Raw genomic sequence first — 27,567 nt, forward strand, 5'->3', positions numbered from 1 at the left:
CTTTGAAAAGAATGGGAATTTAAATTGCCACAGGCCCTCTGTCAACTGCTGGAAAGCCCCTGTTGAGAGACCCTGCCTTTGACCCTGTTAGTTTAAAACCCTTGAACACAAAATTGGACATTAAAAGGAACGTGACCCATGAAAGTGATGAATATCACATTGTTGTGAGGCTAGTGTTGGGGTAGCGGCCTGGTGCATCAGAGTTCATCTCAGTGACCCTAAAGCTCTTTCATTCAGTACTGTAAAAAACAAACAAACATTGAAATGAGTTGTTCTTTGGTCTGATGTAAGGGTACTGATACTATACTTGGGAAATTGGCAATCATTTATTGTACATTTTGATAATAATTCAAATTCATTATAACACGATGGCAATTAGTGGTTGGTTGTTTATCTACAGTTTTTATTCATTTTTGATGTTCTGCCACATCTATCTTTGTAACCATCATTCAGGCAGTGTTCCAGAGTTTGATATTCTCATGAAATTCATCTTATTTTCAGGTTTCACTTGGTTTATTAATATTTCAATTTTAAAATATTTAATTTATTATCAATTCTTAGCCATTTTCATGACTGGATTAAAAAACAAAACACAATTGGATGGCCTTTTAAAAAAGCAAACTTGCAGTGCAACTTCTGCTCTGACTGCCGGACAGTAGAAGTGTATTACCCTAAATATCTAAATAACTCCATGTTTGATTGGTAAAATTTCAGTAACAAACATTTCTTGTATATTTTAAAATAAAATGACGTGTCCTTAAAAGGGTCACTTGCCTTATGAGATGTGAGCACATGTTCTACCCACTGTGCCACGGTTCTAAAATAACGTGTTTATTGTGTGGTTAGTGCACCGGTGGCCCTTGCTGCAAAGAGTGAACAGAATTGAGTGCGTTCAGCTGGTCTGGAGTGCGCAGAATGAGTCATGCCGTAATTCAGGCTCTATTCTCCTCTGTCTGCTGTGACCTTTGGGCAGAGGGTGGGATTCATGCCATCCGCAGTCTGTAGGCTGAAAGACACACCCAGTTGAGCATATGTGTAAGAGAGGGGGAGGTGTGTGTTTGTATGAATTATGCCCAGCCATGTCCTGCATGGGTGTAGAAGACAAGTGGTATGAGTGAAATATAGTTCTGACCAGGGGCCCAGGAAGAGTTCTAGAAAACACGTCAAAACGCCAGTAAGCACAATCAGCATGTTGGTGAGAACACTCGTTTAAACAGAATACTCACCAGGACATTTGACTGCACATCACATTTTCAACATTATTGATACTGCCTGCTATCTTAATTCAGTGGACTGGGACATAAATTAATAAAAGGGTTATTGAGCTGTTCACACTGTTATATACAATGAAAGAGCCAGTGACAGGAAATAAAAATGAAGAATGAGATTCTTTCTACACACTGCAACGGTCACAATATGACGTCACACTACGTAGCCCCCTTAAAGTGTTTATTACAAATAAATTTCTAAATGTTAAAAAGGAATACATGTAAATGAACAAACATTTACAATCCTGTGAAAACAGGGCGTGGTGCAGCACCACTCCTTCCTGCGCCCCTGGTTCTGACTTTTTAAATATAGACAATTTAAATCCTCACGGGATTTCAAGATTGCTGTGAGAGATAGATGCCTGACTTTAGTTTTTGTTGTTTGTTTAGATCATAATAGCTTTAAAAATGCAGTAATTCATAACTGGATTTGTATAGTTTAAGATTGAAAGTGGGGGTTTGGAATATGGTTCTGGGAGAAGGGTAAAAAAACAAACAAACAAAATTAATGTAAAAGAAAATTACATTTAAAAGCAGGATAAAAAGTTTCAGTTTTTTAACCCTCATAGAAAATAAATAATTAAATGCGTTTAAATCATCTTTTTTTTAAAGAAGCCCTCATATGTGTTTCTTTGGTGTGGTTTTATTTATAACCGTTTGGGGGTCGGTAAGATTTTTAAAAAATGCTTTTGAAAGTCTCTAATGCTAACCAAGGCTGCATTTATTTAATCAATAATACAGTATAAACACTAATACAGTGAAATATTATTACAGTTTACAGTTCAGTTTTTTAATGTAATTTTTCCCTGTAATGGCAAATCTGAATTTTCTGCAGCCATTACTTCAGTCTTCAGTGTTATATATGTATATGTGTACACTCAAACTTTTGAAAGACCCAAACTTTTGAACTGTAGTGTGTATATTTACATTTTTAAATATACTACATTTTGTTAACCTGGTCTATATCTTGTATGAGTCTTCTACATTTGATAAATATTAATTATATTTTAATACTTAAGATAATCAATTGATGATTTTTATTCTCCACAGAAACCCATGGGCAGCTCAATGGAAACCACCTTCCTGTGAACGATCGATCTCGTCCTGGACATGGCACTTTTGTGCGCTCTATTGAAAAGGACCTTCAAGACATTATGAATTCTCTGTCTGTGGATGAAGGCCAGACTTCCTCATCTGAGCATCGTAAAAAAGCCCGCCATCCCATTTCACAGTCTGCCATGCTCAACGGGGGTGGTCACAGTCTTGTCTCCCCTCCAACCAGTCCTGGTGCTTTGTCAGTAAGCTCCAGCTATGAAAATACCAGTATTCCTTTCTCCCCCATCTCCACCTGTTCTGTGGTTAGCAGTCCAGGAGCTTGTTTGGACTCCTCTAATACCCGTTCCACCAGCTCTACTCACACCGTCCAGCCCCCGGTGCCACATCCACGTACCTTTGCATCCAAGGCCAGCAGTTCCAATGGGGGACTAAAGGATCAAGAAAGTCCCATGCTTCAAAAAGCCTTGACTGAAACCCCCTCAAGCCCTGCTACAAACCGTAGAGGTGAGAATCCACACCTGGCCCATGGTTCCTCCTCTTCGTTACTATCATTTGCATCTGGAGATTTAATCAGACAGGTCAATGCCAGACTCACCTCCTCATCCTCACCGGCATCTTCTAGCCCTCGATCCAGTGTTGGCTCATCAGTCCAAGAAAATTCTACTAGTCTTCAGTCTCATTCTCCTGCACTCCTTCCTCCAGACAGTCCCCAGTCGTCCCGCCGTGGTGTAGAATTGTCTAGTATGCGTCAACTTCCTCCTCTCAGTCCCTCTGCATCACGCAAAGGTGTCCTCGGGGTGCCTGTTCTCCCTGGAGCTCTACCTGGTGTTCCTTTGACCTCTCGTGGCCGGACTGTACCAGAGAGTCCTCGTCTCCAACGACGAACCACAGCAGAGGAAGAAGCAGGAAATATGAGATTGCACACTAGAAGTCCATCTCCTGTATCAGCTCTTTTGAAGGACCAGCCTGGCGGAAAGCAGAACAGTGGTCTCAACCCAGCTTTTGGCTCTCAGACAGGGGCATCTCCTCTCACTAGTCCCCGTAACCAGAGAAAGAACTCAAGGGAGCCTCGGCAGGTCCAGACACGCACTCGGGAACGCAAGAACAGCATTTCAGAGGTCAGCGACAAAGAGGAAGACCTACTGGAGTACCATCGCTGGCAGAGAGGGGAAAGGATGCGCGAGCAGGAAATGGAGAGGCTGGTATGTCTGAGATTATGTGTTTACAGTACCTGTTAAAAGTTTTGACACACCTACTCGTTTATTATTATTTACTAGTTTTATCATCAAACTATCAAATAACAAAATGGAGATACACTACTGATTAAAAGATTGGCATCAGTTTGTTGTTGTTGTTGTCGTTTTAAATAAATGAATACTTTTATTCAGGAAGGATTAAATTGATAAAAAATGACAGTAAAGTGACAGTAGAGATGCTTATAATGTTACATAAGATTTCTATTTCCTATAATGCAAATCAAATAATTCTGAAAAACAAAATGTATCATAGTTTCTACAAAAATATTAAACAGCACAACTGTTTTTAACATTGATAATATTTTTTGCGAGCACCAAATCATATTAGAATGATTTCTAAAGGATCAAGTGACATTAACCTACTTCAGTGTGATATTTTACCATATTATCTTGCTTAACACTGAGAATTTGAATAATTGTAATATGATGATCAGATGCAGATATCTAAATCAAAGAATATCATAGGTTTGGGCGATTGGCGGGTGGATTATTTATTTTTAACAGCGGATTCGGGTGACTCAAAGTGCACCAGATTGATGAATTTATCTTTAAAATGTACAAAATTATCTTCCAGGGGAGCATGCCCCCGGATCCGGTACCGAGCTCCACCCATAAAAATACTGTGGGAAACACAGTAGGCTATATCATGGTCTATGAAAAATATCAATTTTATTATCTCATACTTAAAATACATGATCAGGATTTTTCCACCTCTGCCTCGTTTTGAGCCAGGAAAAACCCTGCATGTGTAAATTTTACTCCCGAAATGGTAAAAAAAACAAAAAAAAAACGTGTGAGAGCATGTTATAGGCTATATAACACGTTACCAGTTCTGATCACTGCTCTTTCTCCTATTGCGGTCTTTGATCTTGAATTTAGCTGATGATAAATAAAATGCAGCTCATATCTGTTGCTTTCGTTGACGTGAACTCCTGTGCTTATAGTGCAGGAATTGAGATATATATTATACATATATATATATATATATATCCATATATATAATATATAACATATATATAAATATATATACAAATATATAACATATATATAAATCTGTTTTGCAAGTGTAAATGGAATTGTTTTAACAAATCAGATAGCTATCAGAAGTGACCAGATGAAAACAGGCCATTTATTTTTTAGCTTTTTTTATATGTATCTTTAAAACATGATTTAGATGGTATTTAAGATCATGTGACAAATGAGAGAAATTGAAATTGAGTCAATATTATCCAAACTTTTAACAGGTTCCATATGTGTGTACACAGATGTGGTGTTTTCAATGGGAAAATTTGTTTCAATTGCCTCCATGATTTTTTGTTTCTCCACTTTCAATTAAAATCCAATCTAAATATAAGTTCTGGTACTATTAAAGTGATGGTTGTTTGTCTTTGGGAAGTAAAATGAAATAGAGAAGCTATAGATTGTTGTAGAGCACTGAGGAGAGTATTTGTGTGATGAGGCTTTTGTCATTGTGTCATTGGCTTTTGGAGTGGACTCAGCACTGGAGGTTGAGCGGGTGGAGTTTATATGGAGAGTGTTTCCTGGTCAAGACATAGAACAGTCAGGAATAACACACAGATGTAAATTCCTGAGGCCTTTTAAAAGCTTGTGGAGAACGTGTGGCTTCCCAAAGACTATGTTTACCCAACACAATCTCAGTGCTTTGAGCTGCCCTCTTCTTCACACACACACACACACACACACACACACACACACACACACACACACACACACACACACACACACACACACACACACACACACACACACACACACACACACACACACACACACACACACACACACACACACACTGTCCTCCTTTAGCAGTCTAAACATTAGTCTCTCTACCTAAATTAACCACACACAGACATCATCCCTCTCATTTAAACCTATTAAAAACCCCAGACATTGCTTGGGTGCATCTCAAATTCCCACACGGAATTGCCATTCATCAACTTTCTTACTCACCATCTTATTTAACCCTGAAATTTATATACATCGTCTGTGCCTCTAAACCAGCTCACTTCATGGCATATTTATGATGAAGTACTGTAACCTCTCTTAAAAATACAATGCACATTGCACACCCAAACCTAATTATATGCGGCTGCCACACATTCTTGTTATTCCCTTGAGAAAAACTATTTTAGGCCATTTACTATGAGACAGAACTAAATTAAAACAGGATAGTAAGTAATTTTCCATAATATCAGTCTCTTGTCAGCGTTTCAAGACAATGGCAGGAACATTAGGTTTATTATGAACACGTTTCACTCTGTTTTGGTTAAACTTTGTCCTATGGTCTCCGGTCTGTCTGGCACTGTTGTCATGGTTACAGCACAGCTTTATCCAATGGTGTGGCAACTTGAAAGGTAGTGCTAGTTTTTGTCCAAAATGAGCGGAATGCCCTTTTTAATGCTGCTCACAGGTTAGTATCACCATTGAAAGGACTTGTGCCACATTAAAGCACAGCTGAGTTGTATTTAGTGTTAATCTCCTTCCTAATGTCATCAAATACACAGACATTGAAATGCCATTTTTGAAGCTAGCAATCAGAGATGTGACTTCGCAGCATGCTATTGTAAGCCGCATGTGACCACGCTTTCTGGGCTTATGGGCAGGAGTGATATACACTGAGAACAGGAGAACGTGTCATCTGGTTCTTGACCGGAAAAGCATTTGGTAGATAAGATAAAAAGACAAAAGCAAGCAAGTGTATTACAAACGCGAGGGAAGAGATCTAGAAAAAGCGTTTGGAATCTGATATTTTCTTCTGATCCTGACAAGAGATAATGGCTCGTGGGGTAATGTCATATTTACTCTCAAATCCCTTCACGTGTCTATGTTTACTCCGTTCTAGGTCATGGCCCAGTTGGCTTGAAAATGTGTTTCTTCTTTGTTCAATGATAGCATTGCTGTGCTCCGCCCACCTTTTATCTCACACACACACATTCTCTAGACAGCCGTATTCCCAAAAACAGTGGATCTCAATTGGTTTTGCTTTAGGAACCAGATTTTACATTTGACAACAGTTGTTGACCCAACTCTGTAAAAAAAATTGTTTGAGCAAAAGGTTAAAAAGTTTGGGGTTTGAAGGAAGTATCTTATGCTCACCAGGGCTGCATTTACTTGATCAACAATGCAGTAAAAACAGTAATGTTGTGAAATATTATTATAATTTAAATGAACATTTTTCTATTTAAATGTTTTATAATATAATTAATTCCTGTGGTAGCAAATTCCTGTGTATGGTTATACATATTTGTCAGGATACTTAGATGAATTAAAAAAATTATAATAATACAATTTTTTTTCTTTTTTTTCTGTTTTCTGTTCATTTTGTCACAAACTTTTAAAGATGACATCTGGCTGAATAGGAACAACTACAAGTGTAAATGCATTTACAATAGCAGAAACTGTGGGCTACCAGCATAATACATGGAACAGATATTTGGCCAAATAATTTATTATTATGAACCACATGACCAAGTGACAGGGGAATTTGTGCCAAAATACTGAAATGTGAAATTGGATTCATAGGCTTTTTTGTAAGAGTTAGGAAGTATTTTCACCTCCCTTTTAAGAACCTGTTTATTTTACTATAATAACTGCAAAATGATATGACTTGTTGCATTTATTATTTTTTGGTCACAATGCACCAGAAGATAACTTGTTTAACACCGCACACAAACACATGCACTTTCTCTTCAAAATCCATAAAGATGTGTGTCTCTGCTGGCTCACTGAAATTTTAAAGGTCATTTGCCTTTTGTTCCTTTCTGTGTCTGTGGAAGCTTCGGAGAACTGAAGCATTTCATACTATGAACCACATGAGGGCGATATGGCACCAACTTTTGAAAGAAAGAACTTATTTTTCTTTGTTTACCAGATTAAAGGGGGGGGGGGGGGGTAGTGGGGAATACACTTTATTCTGTAGAATACACTTTACACTTAACTACCTTGTTTAAACCTGTTTTTCAGCCCCCTAATAATGAAATGCATTTACCATCTTGGCTGTTGTGCCCAAATAGTGGACTGTCGTGTCTTAAAGTGGCTTTTACACACAGATGTTAAATTAGTGCTCTGTGCTTTGTGTTGGTCTGTGTCGTGGCATCTTCAGCATGCAGACCAGCTGTGCTGACACCCTTTTGTTGGAGAAGAATGCTGTTGCTACGTTACCCATCAGTTAGCGTTTACTTGTTCCAGCACTCTGTCTGCACTCTCCTGACAGGGGAGACCTCGTTAAAAGGGAAGAGCATACGTTTCGAGACGTTCTATTGGCTGGTCTTGTGAGATAATGGCTCAGTGATAAAGACTTTTACAGCACTGAACACCTAGAGCACGAAATTCAAGCTGTTACAAATAAAACATGCTGTGTTCATCTTGTACTGTGTCCATTTTCAGAGGTCTCAGGCCTGTCTTGACTTTTATTTGTGTAAATAATTCCTTAGTTCATCAAAATAAAATTGCATTAGCTGAAATGGATGGCTGTAGATTAGTTGTGCTCTCTGCCATGCTATTTTAGTAATGTCACTGGTGTCATCTAGCCAAGCTGAGCTGGGTATTGTCTATGTAAAATATAATGAGCCCCAATGCCTAGAGCGCTAGTTAGTCCAGCTAGAGCTGCGAGAGAAGACCAGGACACACACACACACACACACAGACACACAGACACACCCACACACACCACACACACACACACACACACACACACACACACACACACACACACACACACACACACACACACACACACACACACACACACACACACACACACACACAGAGTATATGTAGAGTGATGGCAGCAGCTGACTATCACAGCCAGATGAGAGGTCGCTTGAGTGTGCTCAGAGGTTTGTGTGTGTGTAACTGCGTTGAAGGGAAACTTTCACAAAGAGTATTTTTATGAGACCTCAAGCACTGTTGCGGATGTTCAGGATTTTTACATTTATACTGTTGTTTAATGTGCTAGCGATGCTGTAGGATATTATGGGAGTCGCACAGTGTCGTAAGTGGTCTTTGAAATGTTGGTGTCGGGTTGCAGTCAGTTTAGAACCTACGAACTTGAAGCTCTTAGAAGAGTGTTAACTACATGTGTTTATACCATTTTAGACCTGTGTGTAAGTTTTTGTGCAATTTCAAGCTGTATGCACTGCTAAAACATTCTTTGTGTTTTTAGGAGAGGCAGAGGCTTGAGACCATCCTGAATTTGTGTGCAGAGTATAATAAGAGTGATCCTCCGGTTGGCTTGGACGCAGGGAGGGCGTGTCAGTTCCCGGGCATGGAGGAGGTCTCTGTTCGACGACCCGGCCCTGTCCCAGCCAGTGTGCCGGCCCAGAGCTCTCGGAGACAGAGAGAGAGTGAGGAGGAGAACCTGAAAGAGGAGTGTAGCAGCACTGAGAGCCAGCACCAGGAGGTACAACACATGCGCATACTCCCACTATTAGACTAACACACTGATACCTGTACCAAATTTAAATAAACAGGAAGTTTTTGGATTTTTTAAACATTGTGACACAATTAATACGAAAAAAATAAATATTCTGCACCATTTCCTGGTCACTAGTCAAATAAGTCCATTTGTGATTTGATCATGTGATTTTTGTGAAGATGGTCATATGTTCTTGCTTCCACTAAAGCACAAGATGCTCTTTGGATGATCTCAAATCGTGCTGGAGAACATGATCATCAGGTTTGACATGAACTTGTGGAGTTCACGTGCAGATGTCATTAAAGCAAAATATATGCTAAAAATATATGACATGTTAAAAAAATATAGTATTTATTAAATACTAAGAAATTTGTGCTAATTTCTTAATTGAATTAAATTAGAAAAATGCAAAAGAGATTTGCAATTTTGGATTTTTGGACCTCATTATATACAAAACAAAAACTGCTTGAATGAGTATGTGGACATATTTGTGCACACACTGTGCATATGCCCATAATTTGAAGTTTTATGGGAGATTTTGTTAAAAAATCCAGTTTTGTAGTTGTGGAAGTTCCTATGCACTTCAAGTGGAAAAATAAGTAAATGTTTACCTCTTATGGTCTGCTAGTCCCTTTTGAATTCGCTTAGATTTGAATATTTCTTCTTTCTGTAAACACATGTCTCTCTATGCCACTTTCTCTCCTTTTCTTTAGATAAAAATGGTTTTCATTCATTTAGGTCACTGTTAGAAGGCCATGTAGAGTTTTTGTTGCAAACATTGCCTGAGTGGCTTCACCAACACACACACATACACAAACACAGTTTGTTGTAATTGACAAATGCTTTTTCAGCATGAAGATTCCTCAGTGCTGGGGCAGCAGGAGAGAGTGTACCTGGAGGAAGAGCGGTTCAGGGTTCTGGCTCGGTTGGACGAGCTGAAGACTCGTGTCACTGACCTTGAACAGCAGATACAGGAGTCCAGACAGGAGGTTAGACTGAGTCCTAAACCTACAGGCCGTTGCCTGTGTGATGTGTCTACAAAGTACATGTACCTTCCTTCACTTCCATCATAACCACATGAATGAGAGCGAGAGATGTAGATATTCACATCAAAACTCGTAAAGCCTGCTCAATCACTAGTTGTCTTCATCTACATCAGTGCATCACCATCTGTCATGCATAAAAACATCTTTGGTGTTGCATATTAAAATCGATGTGAAAGCAGGATTTTGCCTGATCAGCAGAGCTGCGCTCTTCATGTTAACAGAAACATATGGAAGTGAACAGACTGTTGAATGTGTCGTTTTATTTGCAGGCAGAGATGGAGAGAGCATTACTGCAGGGAGAACGGAGGGCGGAGCTTGATCAAGTGGAGACAGAGTTGGAGATCATCAATCAACTTCAGCTGAAACTTAATGAAGTGGAAAATGCAACTCAGAAGGAGAAAGAGAAGGTACCGACAACAAACACGCACTATAAAGCATGCTTCCCTGTTTCCTGTTGGTTTCTCCTGAAATACTTTGTGGATGCATCTTTACTACCATGCTAGTTTCTAACACTCTGACATCTAAACTTTTATTAATTCAAATGACACTGACTTTATTGCATGTTTCAATGGGCACTTTCATATCCGTCTTTTGATCAAAATCTATTAATTTGGAAGGAAATCTGCAATAAAACATTAAGGCCGCTTTGTTCCAGACTGCAACATAGAGAAGAGTCAATTTTCTGTATGTATAATAAAAATGTATTGTAAGTAAATTTACACATCGATAAATGTTAAAATCGGTGAAAATACCATAAAGGCAATCAAACAGAGATACAATATACAATATTATCTGTAAATACTGTATGTTCTACAACTGACTGCTGTATAAATATTTATTCTGCTCCAATAGTCTGCTGCAATATGGGCTCTGATTGCCATGGCAACCCCATATCTAAACCTCTGTTTTAACACCGCATGGTGTCTTTATCTAAGCAGTTTCCTCTTTGTTTCACCTCTCCGGCATCACTGGCTTGCTTCGTGTGTATTTTACTTGTGTGTATGTTACGTGTGTGTAATGTTTTTTTAGGAGAGAGCAAAAGTCTCAGCTGAGCGGGATGTCCTGGCCAGACTGAGGGATTCGTACAGTGAGCTGAAGGGCCAGCTTCATAAATGCCCAGAATCACTGAGGGAGCACTTACAGGAACAACTGACCAGGGTCAGTGTGCGATTTGATACTGCCGTGAGAGTCACAGCGATTATCAAACATCTACATCCGCTTCACTTTAAAGAGGAGCAGGAGAAATTAAAGAAAGTATAGTTGGATTGTCAGGACATTAAAATATAAAATGAATAGCGATTGATCTAATGATTTTTGTTTTTTAATTAGTTAGCACAGTTAGTTGCGAGTTCTCAGTTTCCCTCTAATTTAGAAGTCTTTTTTCTATAACCAAATATATATAACAAATCTTGTTTTGCCATCCGTCCAGTGGCCTTGGTGTGTTTTGCTCACCATATTTAATAATAGCTTTGATAGTAATTCAATTCAATTCAATTCAATTACTTTTATGTTGTTAATAGTCCCATGTGGATCAAATTTATAAATACATTGGCTATTAAGGAATTCTTTCTCTGTCGTTTATATGAGCATAAAGGAAAACCCTGCTACAAGAACACAGATTCTTTTGGTGGTCCTCTTTTCTTTAGAAATAAGACAAAACACCATGAAGCAGTTGTACTGTCAAATTATGTATATTTATATTTAAATAATTTAATTTGTAACTTATAAATGTAACTGTGACAAACATTTAATTAATGAAATTATTATTTAACACATTAACCATGACAGCTTTATTAAATAGACCAATGAATAAATAAATAAAATGTAATTTTGTCAGATATTACAATTCTATTTTTTTTTTGTTTTATATTTTTGTCTAAATAAATTAAAAATAAAAGAGTAAAAAATGTAAGTAGTTGTTTTAAATGCTACGTGAATGTAGGTATTTCACCGTCATAATGTATAGTATGAAATATATATTCTAAGATGATTGATGTGTTGGAAATGGTGAATTAAAGCAATGGAAATCTAAATATAAAAAAGGGAAATTAACATGCACAGTTGAATACCCAATGTCAGCCTGCCTCTATATTTAAAAAACTAAATAAAATAGCAAAGAAGAAAATTATCAGAGAACAGCTAAATAGATTTATGTAGATTTACTCCTATATAATGCCATTTTTACACAAGACACTCTATTGGAAATAACTATTGGAATGTATCACCCTCCAGTATCACCAGCAATTAATGGGCAAATCACATGATATGATACAACAGCCTTCACTGGACAGCTTGTTAGAATCTGGATCTGTACAGACTGCACAAATATCCTATGGCTGTGTGTGTTGGCTGTGTGTCTGCGCTCCCTCTCGAGCCACATTATGCTCATGGCAATAAAGGGTTTACACACTGCTGAACAACCATGTTCGTTATGGTGCACCTCTGGTCTTTTAGGCAATGAAAATGCATGAAATGCATTTATTTGTATGTCTGTCTTTTGCTTTTCACTCTTGCTTTAGTGCTTATTTTACTAAATCTCCTCACTAATTTACTGACATGGTGATGAACTGAGCGAATCACCCCACTCTTCTTTATCTTTGTACCAATAATCACCAAGCAGAGGATGTGTATAAAATTGTTTTTTTCAGGAGATGCATTGAGAAAAAAGAAAAAAAACATGTTCCATACAGCAAACATTGTTTGGCAGACAGTGATCTTCTTCGGCATGTCATTGAGGAACATTTGTCTGTCTGCTTGTTTGTTTCTCCCATCTGTTCGTCTGCCTCTGTCTTTCCCTCTCCCTCTTCGTCTCTCTGTCCATCTGTGCATGTGTGTGTCTGTAGAAGGTGGAGGCTCTGGAGTCGGCCACTAAGCGCTTTGAGGATTTGGAGTTCCGCCAGTTGGAGCGAGAGAGTGGCATAGAGGAGGAGAAGGAGACAGTCAGCAGGCAGCTGTTGCAAGAGAAGGCAGAGTATCACCGGAGTGTGGCCAAAAGGAAGGTAAATGACACTGATCTCAGGTCAGTTCTATTAAAGGACTCATAAAGTCAGTGTTGAGTGGTGAGTCCTGTATCAGACTGGAATGACAAATGAGCACGGCTTCCGTCGAACGTTTCTCTTTGGTTGTGTAGGAGAAAATGGCAGCTCTGGAGATCCATGCTAACCAACTTGGACTTCAGGCAGCTCAGGACTGTGAAAGGATGGCCAAAGATAGAACACTGGGCCTGCAAATGCTCCACAAGGTTGAGAACAAAGCTTAATCTCTATTTACACTTCATGCAAAGCGTCTTCATCACCACAGAAATACAGCTTGACACTTAAAGGAATATTCCCGGTTAAATACAAGTCAAACACAGTCAACGACATTTGTGGCATAATGTAAGCCAAAATCTTGGTTATAGTGAGACACTAACAATGGAAGTAAATGGGATTGGTATGAAATTAAAAATTTGTTTTAATTATTTAAATATATCATGTTATTGATCTTATTGTGAACAATTCATCCATTTATATTTTTCATTTTTTAAATTTTGTTTCTGTTTCATTAGTTTAATTTAATTTATTTATGTTTTTGAACTCGTAATGTTTGATCAAAATGCCATAATTGGATCTTCCAATGAAAATGGCAGACTTCCCTCTAGTGAGGTTTCCTAGATCCAATCATTTAGTTTGCTTATACCTGCCCCTCCACAATCGTTTGTATTGGCAACAAGTGATACAACCAAGTTCCCGCCCTACATTTTTTCTTTGACGATAATCTATTACATTACAATACGGAATAAAAGATCTGTTGCTGTTTCCATTTCATAATCATTGACACAAGAAAATATGTTACCAAGATTTTAGAAAAAAAAATAGGTTACTAACTTTTTTATCACATTTATTTATTTAGCAGCTTCAAAGTTATAAACAGGAAAAAACAGTGTTAATGTTGCAAAATTTGTTTATTTCATTATTCAAATCAATTTATTTTGTTATATCTAATTTTACAACTTCATCGCCATGACAATGTAACGCCATAAACTCTAAAACCTCAAAATGATTGTGATTATATTCAGAGGTGTCAAGTCCAGGTTCAGTAAGTAAAATTCCTCCTCAGTATTTTGTTCCAATCACCTGGATTTGCTAATTAGCACAGTTTTTCAGCCAGGAGATAGAACTAATTAGTGAAATCAGCTGGCTGAGTTAATGGATGGAATAAACATATGGCAGGACTTTTACTTTCTGACCCCTGGAATTGACACCTCTGATTATATTGAACTCAAAATATTCCCTAATGGTAAATCTGACCCTTGATATATATTTAAGGAAAAGGAGAGACTGTCTGCCCTGGAGAAGAGATACCAGAGCCTGACTGGTGGAAAGACTTTCTCCAAGCCTAGCAGCACGAAGGAGGTAACACCAGTCTTGATTGTACTGATCAATGGCCGATTGACCTGTTTTTGTTTGCCAAATAAACTCTTTTTATCTCGGTCTAATCTAGTAAACAGACTGTATACAGAGGCCTCTAGATCTAAAGAATAATTATAACTGTAAGAATAAGTATAATAATAAATCTGTGCTGTATCTCAGAATTTAGTGCATTGGTTTGAAATAACCATATCATTGTGTAGGCCTATATCTTGATGGTGGTGGTGTCTGTAGGGATCCACGAGCATGTTTTTTTCTGGGTTATCGCCATCAGCGATACGCTTTATATCGATGCCTCTTTGATCAGCCATAAAATATGTAGAGGCCATCTGAAGAATTTTGATATAAGACAAATAATGTCGTAAAAATTTTCTTTGGCATGGTTTGCGCAACACTGTGCACAAACTGTCTTTATGGTGTTTTCTGACTTCGGTGTTCATATTCAAAACAGGAAGTGCTTTACATCAATGAACCTGACTTTTTTGATGAGCTCCCTTCCCAGAATTCTCAGCTCCCCTCTTCTTGTTGTCAAAGATCCAACACTCAGATATATTCTAACAGGCAACAGGAGGTAAAAGCATTACCCCAGAACAACTGTGGGGGATTTACAAACTAACAAAAACATTGTCATTGGCACTTACTCAGCCATTTCACCGTTCATAATGAATATGTTACTACAGTATGTGGCTGATGAGAAGGAATTGAAATTGTATAGAATTTAATGATTTCGGTTTCTTAAAAGTTCCACTGATGACTCTGTTAGAATGCATGTGTGAGAACTGTTAGAGGAATCAGTTCTCAGTTCCCAACCCTACTAATGTGTATGAAGATAACCTACGGTACCGTTCAAAAGTTTGAGGGTGGCAAGATTTTTTAAATATTTTTGAAAAAAAGTCTCATATTCTCACCAAGGTGCGAATGTATATGTTAAAAATACAGTACAACAGTAATATTGTGAAATATTATTAAAAAATTAAAATTAACTGTTTTCTTTTTTAATGTTTTAAAATGCATTCTTGTGATTGTACAGCTAAAATTACTGCAGAAATAATGATAATGTTAATTTGCTGCTCAAGAAACATTTCCTATTAGTATCTATGAAAACCGTTGTGCTGCAGAATATTTGGAAACTGTGATAATCTTTTTCAGGATTCTTTGATAAATAGAATGTTCAAAAGAACATAATTTATTTGAAATATAAATCTTTTGTTACAATGTGTAAGAGTATTTACTGTTAATTTGGATCCTGAATGTGTCCTTGCTAAATACATTTTAAAAAAAATTATTTAAAAAAATCGTACTGACCCCAAACCTTTGAACTGTAGAAATGTGTGGTATATCATACCTTGAATATTTGCAGGATTTTTTGAGTTGTTGGGTATGTGATGTTCGTTTGTTGAGGATTCATTAATTGTACTGGAAACAGCTATAGTTGCTATAATGCAAATAATTTGCATTTTGTGTGAGAATTCACTGTGCACATTGTGGTTGTTGTCTGCCTCAATTCAGCATGAATGGTTTTCAGACCATTGATGATTGCTTTGGTTACATATCGTAGTACTGGGATGACGGACATTGACATTCTGTACCACACATTCTACATGTGTGTATAATGGAGATGTTGCTTGCTTGGCATGTTTGTGGTGTGTTGGGCATAAGCGTGCTTTTTCCAGTGGGTGCATGAAGATTTATGGTGCAGTTCTTCATGAGTTGTTTGAAATATGAACTGATGTGGATGTGTGTATGGATGAATGGATGTGTGTGTGCGCTTAGGAGTACCTCAAACTCTCTGATGTATATAAGATGTATGGGAACGGATGTATTCCCGCCCAGACTGCTTTCCCTAACGCTCTCTGTCTACCGCTGGCTGTAACATCAGACACACCTCGTGAGGTATGACTCCTCCACTCACTCTTTCATCCATGACAGAATCTTTTCCTTGCCTTTCCACCTCCTGTTTCCCTTTCCAGTGCCGTTTATTTCTAGTTTGTGGCTTTTCTTTTATGATGCTGTCAGAATAACGCACTGGCTGTCTTCTCTTGAAACTTTTATTTTTCATTTCTTTCCAGCTGTCTTAGTGTCTTAGTTGCTGTTGTATCCTCTGCCTCTGCTATGCTAGCTTTGTGCTTTTCTACACCTAAAATGCCCACGTTACATTTTATGTTTGTGTTTGTGTGTGATGGGCTGATTGTATAAAGGAGTATGTGACAGTCAGTCAGTTAAACCAGCTGTTCGGGATGCCTAAAGTTGACCCCTCCCCCACATCTTCCGTCCAATCATTCCAAGCTATTGTCGCTGATCCTGTCCACTCCAGCCACACATCCCAGTGTGGCTCCTCCCAGTCACTTCCTGTTGAGGTGTGTGTTATTTCCTGGTGTTGATGTGTTCATGATTGTATTTACCATAGCTCTGGCTTGTCCATGTGAAATCTGAGTTGAATAAAGTGGGATTTCAAGCGTTTGGTTTTGAGATAATTTTTTTTACATTTTCTAAATACCACTTCATACTTTCAATGCATGTCTCTTCTTCCCTTTCTTCCTGTATCAATTTTTCCACTTTTTCCCACCTATCCTCCCTTTACCTGGACTGCACTTCAGACCCAGCCTGCATGGAGTAGGCCTCCAATCCCCAGGCTAGATTCAGAGCGTTGGTACCAAGAAATCATGGCAGCTGGGGAGTCCAGTCATGCCTGTCCTCCCCCTCTGCCTGCTAAGTGTCTCTCCTCACGTAAACCTATGCAGGTAAACTAGTCTCTTCATTTGTCTGTCTTCTATTCTGCTTGCATCTTTTGTCTGTCCTTAAGTTCTCTGTCCTTTTGATTGAATCTATCCAGAAATAACCACTCATTTTTTTAAAATAAAATAACATGAAAAGCAGTACTTTTACGTAAAGCGTATACATTGCCGGATGTCTGGTTGCTTTGGTGTTGCATTTTTCCACGCTATGGGGGCAAGCTGCCATAGTTGTCATTATTGATGGAGAATATAAATGATGAAGGGATAAATAACACTGAGATGTTATTAAGCAGGTTATTAAGCAGGATGGAGAGCTGGGACAGACCAATGGCACCTTTACACCCCTGCCTTCCATGACCACATCAGGCAGAAACACACCCACCAAAGTAAGATGGTATATAATGTAAGAGTCCACAATATGTAGTCTACAATTTTTTTAGACAACTTTTGCAGTGCTCAAATATATAATTCAACATTTTTCAGCCGTGGAAGTATTTTTCCCATAGGGATTAAAAAAACTCATTCAAAAGAGTTATTAGCCATGAACCAGACCAACATGCTACGAGGTGATTCACATTACAAACCTTGATTTGAAGCAAAGTATTTGATAATTGGACAAAAAACAAGTGTAATTATTAGCTTTAAAGAAGGAAAGAGCAACGATCCCATAAAAAATTGCTAATGACCAAATCAAAGAGATTATGCGATATTTCCCGTGTTCACAGCCGGTGATCTGGTTGTATGAATCTGTTCGTGTGTGGTGTCCTTTAGCAAATGAGGCTTTAGCTTCAATCAGCATGTTAACACATTATTTGGACTACATTTAACCTTGGTGTTGTGCAAAGACAAGGGTGGCGTATGTAATCCTTAAAATATTAGAATGTGGCGTGGACAGACAGATGAAGACTGCCTCAACTGAAAACCTGTTGTAGCTCCATTATAACTGCACATGTATTGTTTTCAAACGTGTCACTTTCTATTTATCTTTTCTATTTTATCTTCAGAGTCTCCCAGACCTATCTCCTGCTTATTTGGACTTAGACTCCAGGAGACAGTTAGATCTACAGAGCAGAGGTAGTCCATCACTCACTATTATCAGACTGGAAACGGTGTGTGTTGAATAATTTAATGTTGTTTTGCTAACACAGCTACATGTAACCTAAAGATGGATGTAGACATACTGTACAGTCCAGTGTTTTTATTGATATGCTCTGGGTGTGTTTCTCCAGGGCTCTATACATGTGATGATTCCAGAATCAGGCCTACGGATCCTAAACACAGCCACTGGGGGGCACCACCTTCAGGAGCTCCCATGGTACACCACTCCATTCTGCACCACCAAGCACCCCCAGCAGGAGAGTCAACGTATGACACTCTGAGTTTGGAAAGCTCCGACAGCGTGGAGACCAGCGTATCTACCGGCAACAACTCTGCCTGTTCACCTGAAAGGTGAGATGCAGTTGTCAAGGGAACCCTTCGTTCTGCCTCTATTCCCCTGACAACGGGTCACGCTGCCCAATTTCCCCATAAATGTTTTTTCATCCTCCTCCCAGAATAGTTCCTGGGTTGTTTCCATGACAACACATACGTCCATACAAAGAGACATGCTATTCTTCTCATCTTCAAAGTTTGGTCTTGTCCCGAGGCAGAACCAGCACAGAATGTCATTTTAAAGTATGTGCTCCTTGGAGCCAGGGAAGCTTCAGGTGTTTAGTCAGATGTTGAAGTCATGAAAAGATGTCCTCTTGATGTTGCCCTACTTTTCAGCATCGATAGTCTGGACAAAAATCTTTGACCTTGCATTCTTACATTTCGGTTAGATGTTTCAGCAGTTTTAATTTAAACTCCTACAGCCAACCTCACCCTCGATCAACCTTTTCCTTTGAGATGGTAAAAGAGGCCCACCAAAAAAGCATGTAGGTCCTCATTTAAAAGTGAAATAGAAAAAAAATCACATCCTCTTCAACCAAGCAAAATAATGTACTTTTTCTTTTTTAACCAGTGGCGAACACTTGGTTGTCTAGGACCTAGGCAAGATAAGACATGACCGAGAGTTTAAAAAAACATCATTATGAAGGATTAGAAAATAAAAAGTCATATAAAAAGTAATATTACTCACAATAATTGTACAACTTTTTAAAATATACATTACCATTCAAGCACAGCTGTTTTTAACATTGATTATAATAATTTGCCATCACAGGAATAAATGACACTATAGCTAAACTCTGCAGGAAAGTGGACCAGAGTTGAGAACTCCTGCTGTAAAAAATATTTAAATAGAAAACAGCTATTTTAAGGTATAAACATATTGCACAAAATTACTGTTTTTACTGTATTTTTGATCAAATAAATGCAGCCTTTGTGAGCTTACAATACTTTAAAAAAACATTTTTATTCATATATAATGGCGTGTAATTATTTCTATAATGTTTTAATAATAATTTAATAATAATAATAATTTATTAGTAGACGTATTCGATCATTTTAATACAATATATTTTAATCTATTTTTATTGTTGTTATTAAAGTATTTTTTGATATTTATTTAGAAATCAGTATATTTTCATTTAAAGCAACTATGATCTGTCTAGAGTGAGCATTTGGGCCCAATGTCGTCTTCTTCCACTGGAAACACCACATAAACAGTAACCATGTGTTTCTCTCTTAGCAGCAATGGGCAGGCAGGACTGAGGCTGGAGGAGATGGAGAAGATGTTGAAGGAGGCCCAGCAAGAGAAAGCCAGACTGGTGGAGAGTCGAGTGAGTATCATTAAACTTTAATTGTCTGTGAAATATAATCCAACTCTCAGCCTGTCTCTAATATAAAAGAGATCTTTTTCATGAATTTAAAAAGGAAGCCCCTGGTCCCTTTGGCATTACTGCATTAAAAATTGTTTCTTACCTACAAAGAGTGATAGACATGAAAGGCTGGATCTTAACAAGCTCTCAGACAGTAATACTCACTCAAACAATCTCTTGCTGAATTATTTTTTCATGCATCCCCAGTCACTCAGCACTGTGTATTTTATGTATTTGTATGTATTTTTCCCTATCGCCTATTAAATCCTTCTCACAGTAGATTTGAAGCTCCTCTGTGTCTTAATCTGTCTGTCTTTCTTGTTTTTGTCAGGAGAGAGAAGTCCAGGCACGAAAGCAACTGCTGGAGGCCGAGAGGAGGAGGCGAGAGGAGGTTGAGAGGAGGCTGATGGATGAGACCGCGCACAGGCAGAGACTTGTGGAGGAAGAGGTCAAGATGAGAGAGAAACAGTGTTCTCAGGTCAGTGCATTTGGAGAATACCTAAATGAATTGGTTTCAGATCAGCAATAGAGTTATAGAGTCTCCCAGTCTTTTATTAGGTGGACATAAAATGATCACGTTTCCCAGTGGGATAAAAGGGACAATACTAAATAATAATGCTTTCATTAATAATTCATGATAAGTATTAATAATAATAATGATTTATAGATCAAGAGACTGGGTACCCCATTAGTTAAAACAGTTCTAACTATTTGTATTTGAAAAAGCATTAAAGGGTTAGTAAAATGAAAATTCTGTCATCAATTACTCACCCTCATGTCGTTACAAACTCGTAAGACCTTCGTTCATCTTCAGAACACAAAATATATCATTCTGAACTAGCCATAGGCAGCAACATCATTGCCACTTTCAAGGCCCATAAAGGTAGTAAAGACATTGTTAAAATAGTCTATGTGACTACAGTGGTTCAAATGTAAAGTTATGAAGCGACGAGTATACTTTTGGTGTGCACTATTCACGTAGTAAACACAGTACAATGCTTCCGGGTTCTATGCCAGAATGGCGGCTCACCATTGGCCAGGTCCTGCATTACCATTACATGCATGTTTCGTGATGCTCACATAACCAGCGTCGGCCAATAATTATTATTGTACATAGTATATTATTATTATAATAATTAGCCGACATTCTGGCGTAGAACCCAAAAGAGCTGTACTGTGCGCACAAAAAGTATTCTTGTCATTTCATAACATTACATTTCAACCACTGTAGTCACATTAACTATTTTAACAATGCTTTTACTACCTTTCTGTGCCTTGAAAGTTGCAATTACGTTGCTGCTTATATCTGGTTCAGAAAGCTCTCGGATTTCATCAAAAATATCTTAAAGGGCACCTATTATGCCCCTTTTCACAAGATGTAAAACAAGTCTCTGATGTCCCCAGAGTGTGTATGTGCAGTTTTAGCTCAAAATACCCAACAGATCATTTTTTACAGCATGTATAAATTGTCACTTTTTGGGGCTCAGAAAAACACACGTTTTAGTGTGTATCCCTTTAAATGCAAATGAGTTGCTCCTTTCGCCCAGAGGGTGGAGCCTCACGAGCTCATGCTCAGAGCCAGGACAATCATATCTCACAGAAATGATAATATCAAAACAGAAACTCTCAGTAATGTTCATTTCGAGCCGGAGTCGGGCAATAATGCCCACAGAGTCAGAGAATATATGCGGTATGGAGAACAGGTATAGTCTAGTTTAATTACGGTTATAATTTATTTTTCATCTTGCTTTTATCCACTATTAGTACAAGCCTGTTGTAACCAAAAATATACTGAGGAGTTCAATTAAGTTTATTGTACATCACACAAAAGATGAAGCGTCAGTTTTACTCTAGAAAATCACTGTAAGAGCTGAATAAACACCGTATAAGAAGTGCACATTAAAGTCTTATCCATAAACTCTCTTTCTCTCTCACTTTCATTATCATCAACATACACAGCGAAGTACACAAAACACTCGTTACAACTAACAGAAAACAAATATATACATTACTCACCTTCTCAGCGGGCGGTTAATAAACTGGTAAACTTTATATCCGTAAAAAGACTCGATGAGCTGTCATAAAGTGCGCGCTCTCACTTTTATTTCTGCCGTGATCAGTAACATTAGGCTTGTCGCTCCGGAGACTGTAAGCTTGATCACGAACAGTTGTACTGATCCATCCTCGAGTAACAACGAGAGTAAATGAAGACTGCTATGTTCATTCTGACATCTTATAACAAAACACCTCAATCGCTTTAGAAGACATTCTTGTCTACAGCTGCTCCGGCGTGGAAACAATGGCGGACTGTGTCCAGCTCACTCAGGGCAGGTCTATGCTAAACTTGCAATGTCAATCAACAGTCGTGGGAGAGGCTTGTGCAAAATTATGTCACATTGCCCCGAATCTGAGAATGGCTTGTTCTGAGACAGTGCTTATAATTTATGGGGATTTTAAAAAAAGCACTAGGTGGATTTTTATCATTATAGGGTGGTTGTGTACACACACTGCCTACACACATTTATGTTCAAACACCATGTAAGTGAATTTCGCATAATAAGTGCCCTTCAATTTGTGTTCTGAAGATGAATGAATGACTTACGGCTTGAGGGTGAGTAATTAATGACAGAATGCTAATTTTTGGCTGAACTAACCCTTTAACTAATTATGTTTAGCATAATATAATGTGTATGTTATAAATATGTAACATCAGGTTAGATATAAATCCGTGTCTGAAACACACGGTTGTATACACAGTGGAGTAGCGCCTGCTATCACTTGTACAGACAGTTTCAATGTCTGCGTACAACTCTGAACACAGCAGTGCGCTTCACCGGTGCCGCTCTGAGGTCAGTGAATGTTTGGATTTGCTCTTTAAAAGTCTTTATGAGGTCACTTGCTCAGCTTGACTAGGCCAGACGGGAAGCATGAATGCACAGAGAGCAGCTCTGCACAGCAGGTGGATGAGAGGAGAAACGCAGACAGATGGTGAGAGGGAGACAGCAGAAAGAAGATAAGATGGGAGGAAGAGGAGGGGGTGTAAGGCAGAGGCAAGGAAGGGCAGGGCAGTAGGACAGCAATGTTTTAAACACAGATAAGTGACACAACCAAAACAATGGATTCAACCCGTGATCTTCACCACTGTGTGCATTTTTCTGATACATTTTCCCTGCTTAAATACAGTGATCACAATATCAAATTATCATGCTATATTTCCATGAAATTTATTGTTGTTATGTGTACCTGAACAAGTACATTTTTATGGAAATATTTGAGACAGCAGCTAATCTGAGCTCTGCCCTCCTCAGGCTCGGCCAATGACGCGCTACCTACCTATTCGAAAAGAGGAGTTTGACCTGCGTTCTCATGTGGAGTCATCAGGCCACTGCGTGGACACATGTCCGTTTGTCATTGTTACAGAAAAAATGTGCAAGGGTCATCTTGTGAAGATGGGCGGCAAGATCAAATCCTGGAAAAAACGCTGGTTTGTCTTTGATCGGCTTAAAAGGACCTTCTCTTATTACTTAGGTAAGATAGTTGTTGTATTTATGCCTGATTAAATGGTCAGCAAATTTGTTTTGTGTTTGTTTGTTGTTGTTTTTTTACAGTTTTTGTGATACATTTTGGATTTTACTTTTTTAAATTCACAATACAGTTTATATAATTTTGAGACATTTTTCAAAAAGCATAATGTATATATTTATAAATCTCAATTTATTTCTGGACGAATTAATGTAGAAATGGATTTAAGTGTAAAAGAGAGCACATACTTTTTCTGGTGTTGCTTAGTATAAGTCAAAATATATAAGGTGGAAAAAGAGAAGAAATATGAAAAAAAAAATTGACTGCACTTACAAAGTGGCAAGTTCTGGTGAAACGTTTTATCTCTGTTCACTCAATTTCTGATCATCTTGTCTTTCTTTTAGATGTTCTCTCTCTCTCTCTCTCGCACACATACGCTTTTGCTCATGTGTGTAGCCTTTTCACCCCCTCACTCCCCATGTTAGTAGTGATGATGATGATGGTGGTGGTGATGATGATGATGAAATAAACTGCAATACTTTCTCTAGCCCAGCATTTGTGAGGGATGGGGGTGTAGAATTACCCCTGGCTCAGTTCTGAGTAACAATACTGCACTTAACTCTTCAAAAACATGAGAAACAAAAACAATGTATCCCATTACTAAGCAGATTTGTGTAAGGAACAGAGATGAGCCAAAAAATAAAAACATAAATAAATAAAATGAAACCGTTCAAAAGGGAGAGTAGTCAATCTTAATCGTCAACACTGATGCGAGGGGGTTCACTGACACGCTTAAAACAGTGGTTTCAAACCATCTACGAGATAAGAATCGATCCGAAGAGAGATGTTAATTTGCGCTAAGTAGCGAAAAGGAAAGTCTGTCAGGGGAGCTGTTTACAGTGGGTGGCAGACAGTGTTAAATTGAGACAGACAATGCTTTTAGGTGAATCGCTCTGTGCGCTAGAATTCATTTCTACTTTATGTGCTTGTTTAATCCCTGTGGAAAAGCTTTTAAAAAGACTTTTTATTAGTTTTATTACAAGTTATTTTAAAACAAATCACAACAGACTCTTTGTTTAATGCAAATGCAATCTCTTCTTAATAAATAATAAACCTGATCTGTAGAATAATTTCATTAAAAAAAAAAAAAGCTATACATAGCGTTGTTATTTTCCTTAATTTTTTTCCTTATGGTTTGTACTCAGATAAACACGAGACCAAACTGAAGGGTGTCATCTACTTCCAAGCCATAGAGGAGGTGTATTACGATCACCTGCGCAGCGCAACTAAGGTAATGAGTGAACTGATGCCATGCTTTTTCAACACCTCCTGTTTACATCAACAAATCAAGCTCCATACTGCTCGAACTACAGCACCAACTTTGAGCACACAGTGAAAGTTTAAACAGACAGGCGTCTTTTCATAAAGAGAATTTCTTACAGCAGAAGGCAAAGAGATCAAAGGCGGTTTCATGTTCATGTACATTTCGTCATGCTTTCTTTTTTTCACTTCAGCGACATGCCTTTTTTTCCTGCCCTGCTGTTCTGCTTCTTCTCACACTTTAATGCATATTGTGTCTTTTTTCTGTCCTTACAGAGTCCAAATCCTTCACTAACCTTCTGCGTGAAGACTCATGATAGACTTTATTTCATGGTGGCACCGTCCCCAGAGGCCATGCGAATTTGGATGGACGTCATAGTAACGGGTGCCGAGGGCTACACGCAGTTTATGACCTGAGGGAGAGTGGATCCAATTCTGCCTGCAGTGATCTGAGATTTACCAGGACGTGTAACATGCAGAATTGTCAAAAACTTCAGCCGGCACTGACTGACGACTTTGTTGTTATGACTGGGGAAGAACTGAATTTAGCCTGGCCTGATGACGACGACGACATATTATTGTGCAACTAATGCTCAGAATTGATGTTACTAAAAAGAGAAGCTGAAATATATATATATTATATTATATTATCAGAGACAGTTACAGAGCTTACAGTATTTTATGGCATTTCAAATAAATCATATGCTCAGTACTTTTATTTCTTATCTCTATAGTTTTATGGTGCCAAGTCTTCAGGTGTATACCCGTCGGTGTATTACCAGCACTTATCTAAACTTTGAGTTATTTAGGCGCAGTTACATAATTACAATGAGATTAAACTTAATAGCATTTGATAGCTTTCATAATATCTTTTTAGGTGGGGAGGCAGAATTCATATTTTTTAATTGCTTTAAAAGATAATTCATATGTTGTCTTTATCTGTATTATATATAATCTGTATAATATATAATTATATAACTTTTTGCTGCAAAGATTCTTAAACAAATGGCTCAGGTGCTCAGACATGTAACTGAAAACTGTATGCCTGCTGCCTGATTTGTAACTTTATTATACAAGATTATTTGGTGGGGGACCATTGCAGTAAACACTTTTGTTTTCAAGGTCTTGGTACATTTGTACCAACAGGTTTTGTCTTGCCAAAGCTTCATCCGTGTTGAAATGTGTACTCTGATTTGCACATCTTTTATTTCAGGGTTTTAAAAATGTATGGATGTGCCACTATGATTTATAATCAGATATTTTGTGTATTGTGCTATTCAGATTATTGATATCCTCTTGGACATATTCCAAGTCAACGAGAAAAACAGTGTGAACTTTTGATAATTCAGTGTTATAGTACTAACAATGTATTTCTATATATATATATTTTTTTTTCATTTGACACAAGTATTATATACTCCAAGGCAAATAAAAGTCAAACAAACTGTGTTTTCTTGTCACATAGAGCAGGGCTAGTTGTCACCTTTTACTCCAGTGAATATTCTTCAGGGTTGGTTTATTTTAAAAAAATCAATTTTGCATAAACACATACCTTAAAGTTTTGATTGCAAAATGTTTGGTCATTCCCACAAAAAAAAAATGCAGTTCATTAAGGATGAGTAGTAGGATGAAATTTAAACACCGAAACAATTGTTACATTGTTACACTGTAATTATACATTTAAGTACTGAGTAATATTAAGTAACTACATGTATTTGCTATATAGGGTTAGGATTAGGGTTAGTTGCAAGTAATAATGCATAATTTATAGTTATTACTATAGTAGCTGAATGTAACGTAACAATGACACTAAAATAAAGTGTAACCCAAAACAATTAATCAAAAATGAACATGAAAAAAGCAAACGGTAGCATACAAAAAATAAAGAAAAACATTGTTTTGAACAACAAATATTGTAAAAATATAAATGTGTGCTTTGCAATGTCGTTTACCTGAATGTATCCCATTGTGTGTGTTTTTTCCCACTTGTTAACCAAACAGCTGTAACTAAAATATAAAAAAAAATTGAAGAGAAAATTCTTCAACATTTTGTAATTGGACTTGTAACTCAAAACGTAGTTATTGAGTTGAACCATTGTGACAACTGCCCTGTGTGATAACTAGCCCCAATCTCCCCTAAGAAATTTGTGGTTATGTATATGAGGTTCACATATAAAAAATAACACTATAGGCCATACTGGTATATCGACTTGTCTTGATCCATGAATTTAACTAAACGAGAAAAAATATCTTCTCAAAATATTTTCTATTAAAAGTGTTTATATCATTCACATGACAAACCATTATGCTATAACCATTGCTATATTTGCCTAAAAGAAAAAAACATTACTGGCAAAACAAATGTATGCATCATGGGGTCATAAGTAAGTAAAGTGAGGGTTCAGTAAACGGACTCTTCGCTGTAACCGCAGAACACACTTCTTGAGCCAGACATCAGTTACATCTGTAACTATCCGCTAATGGACAGGGACATTTGCAAGACAGTCGCAGTGTCGCACAGACACAGTATAAACAATAAAGTTTATAAATGAAAAACAAGCGTGTGTGTATTTGTTTTTACTTAGATTTTTTTTCTTTCTTTTTTCCCGAAAAACTTCCCATTGCATTTCTCAGGGATAATGTCTGTGGAGAATAAAAAGTAGAGCGCTTGCGAAGCGGTCTGTTGGTTTACCCAATGTGCTCGGTAGAGGGCGCAA

At 37.8% G+C, this 27,567-nt stretch overlaps 1 protein-coding gene across 30 annotated transcripts in view; it reads left to right on the plus strand.

The window, feature by feature from the left end:
* Positions 1-25,562, plus strand: part of phldb1a (pleckstrin homology-like domain, family B, member 1a) — a 43,252-nt gene extending 17,690 nt beyond the window's left edge. For 6 of the 30 annotated variants that reach the window (XM_077240784.1, XM_077240785.1, XM_077240782.1 and 3 more), the window contains 20 exons: positions 2,319-3,526; positions 8,766-9,002; positions 9,869-10,006; positions 10,333-10,470; positions 11,093-11,221; positions 12,907-13,062; positions 13,194-13,304; positions 14,371-14,457; positions 14,924-15,043; positions 16,246-16,365; positions 16,671-16,829; positions 17,070-17,213; positions 17,498-17,593; positions 18,212-18,281; positions 18,437-18,656; positions 19,879-19,969; positions 20,340-20,486; positions 23,317-23,536; positions 24,736-24,821; positions 25,127-25,562. In XM_077240784.1, the coding sequence (XP_077096899.1) occupies positions 2,319-3,526; positions 8,766-9,002; positions 9,869-10,006; positions 10,333-10,470; positions 11,093-11,221; positions 12,907-13,062; positions 13,194-13,304; positions 14,371-14,457; positions 14,924-15,043; positions 16,246-16,365; positions 16,671-16,829; positions 17,070-17,213; positions 17,498-17,593; positions 18,212-18,281; positions 18,437-18,656; positions 19,879-19,969; positions 20,340-20,486; positions 23,317-23,536; positions 24,736-24,821; positions 25,127-25,267 (3,818 nt within the window). In that variant the 3' untranslated portion in view covers positions 25,268-25,562. The remainder of the gene's footprint in view (positions 1-2,318; positions 3,527-8,765; positions 9,003-9,868; positions 10,007-10,332; positions 10,471-11,092; positions 11,222-12,906; positions 13,063-13,193; positions 13,305-14,370; positions 14,458-14,923; positions 15,044-16,245; positions 16,366-16,670; positions 16,830-17,069; positions 17,214-17,497; positions 17,594-18,211; positions 18,282-18,436; positions 18,657-19,878; positions 19,970-20,339; positions 20,487-23,316; positions 23,537-24,735; positions 24,822-25,126) is intronic. The other 24 variants (XM_077240794.1, XM_077240790.1, XM_077240804.1 and 21 more) reach the window with 20 other exon arrangements.
* Positions 25,563-27,567: the final 2,005 nt, after the last annotated feature.

Source organism: Siphateles boraxobius, unplaced genomic scaffold, assembly GCF_051911475.1.
Source record: "Siphateles boraxobius isolate OS27281-9 unplaced genomic scaffold, OSU_SipBor_1 24, whole genome shotgun sequence".
Lineage (NCBI taxonomy): Eukaryota > Metazoa > Chordata > Actinopteri > Cypriniformes > Leuciscidae > Siphateles > Siphateles boraxobius.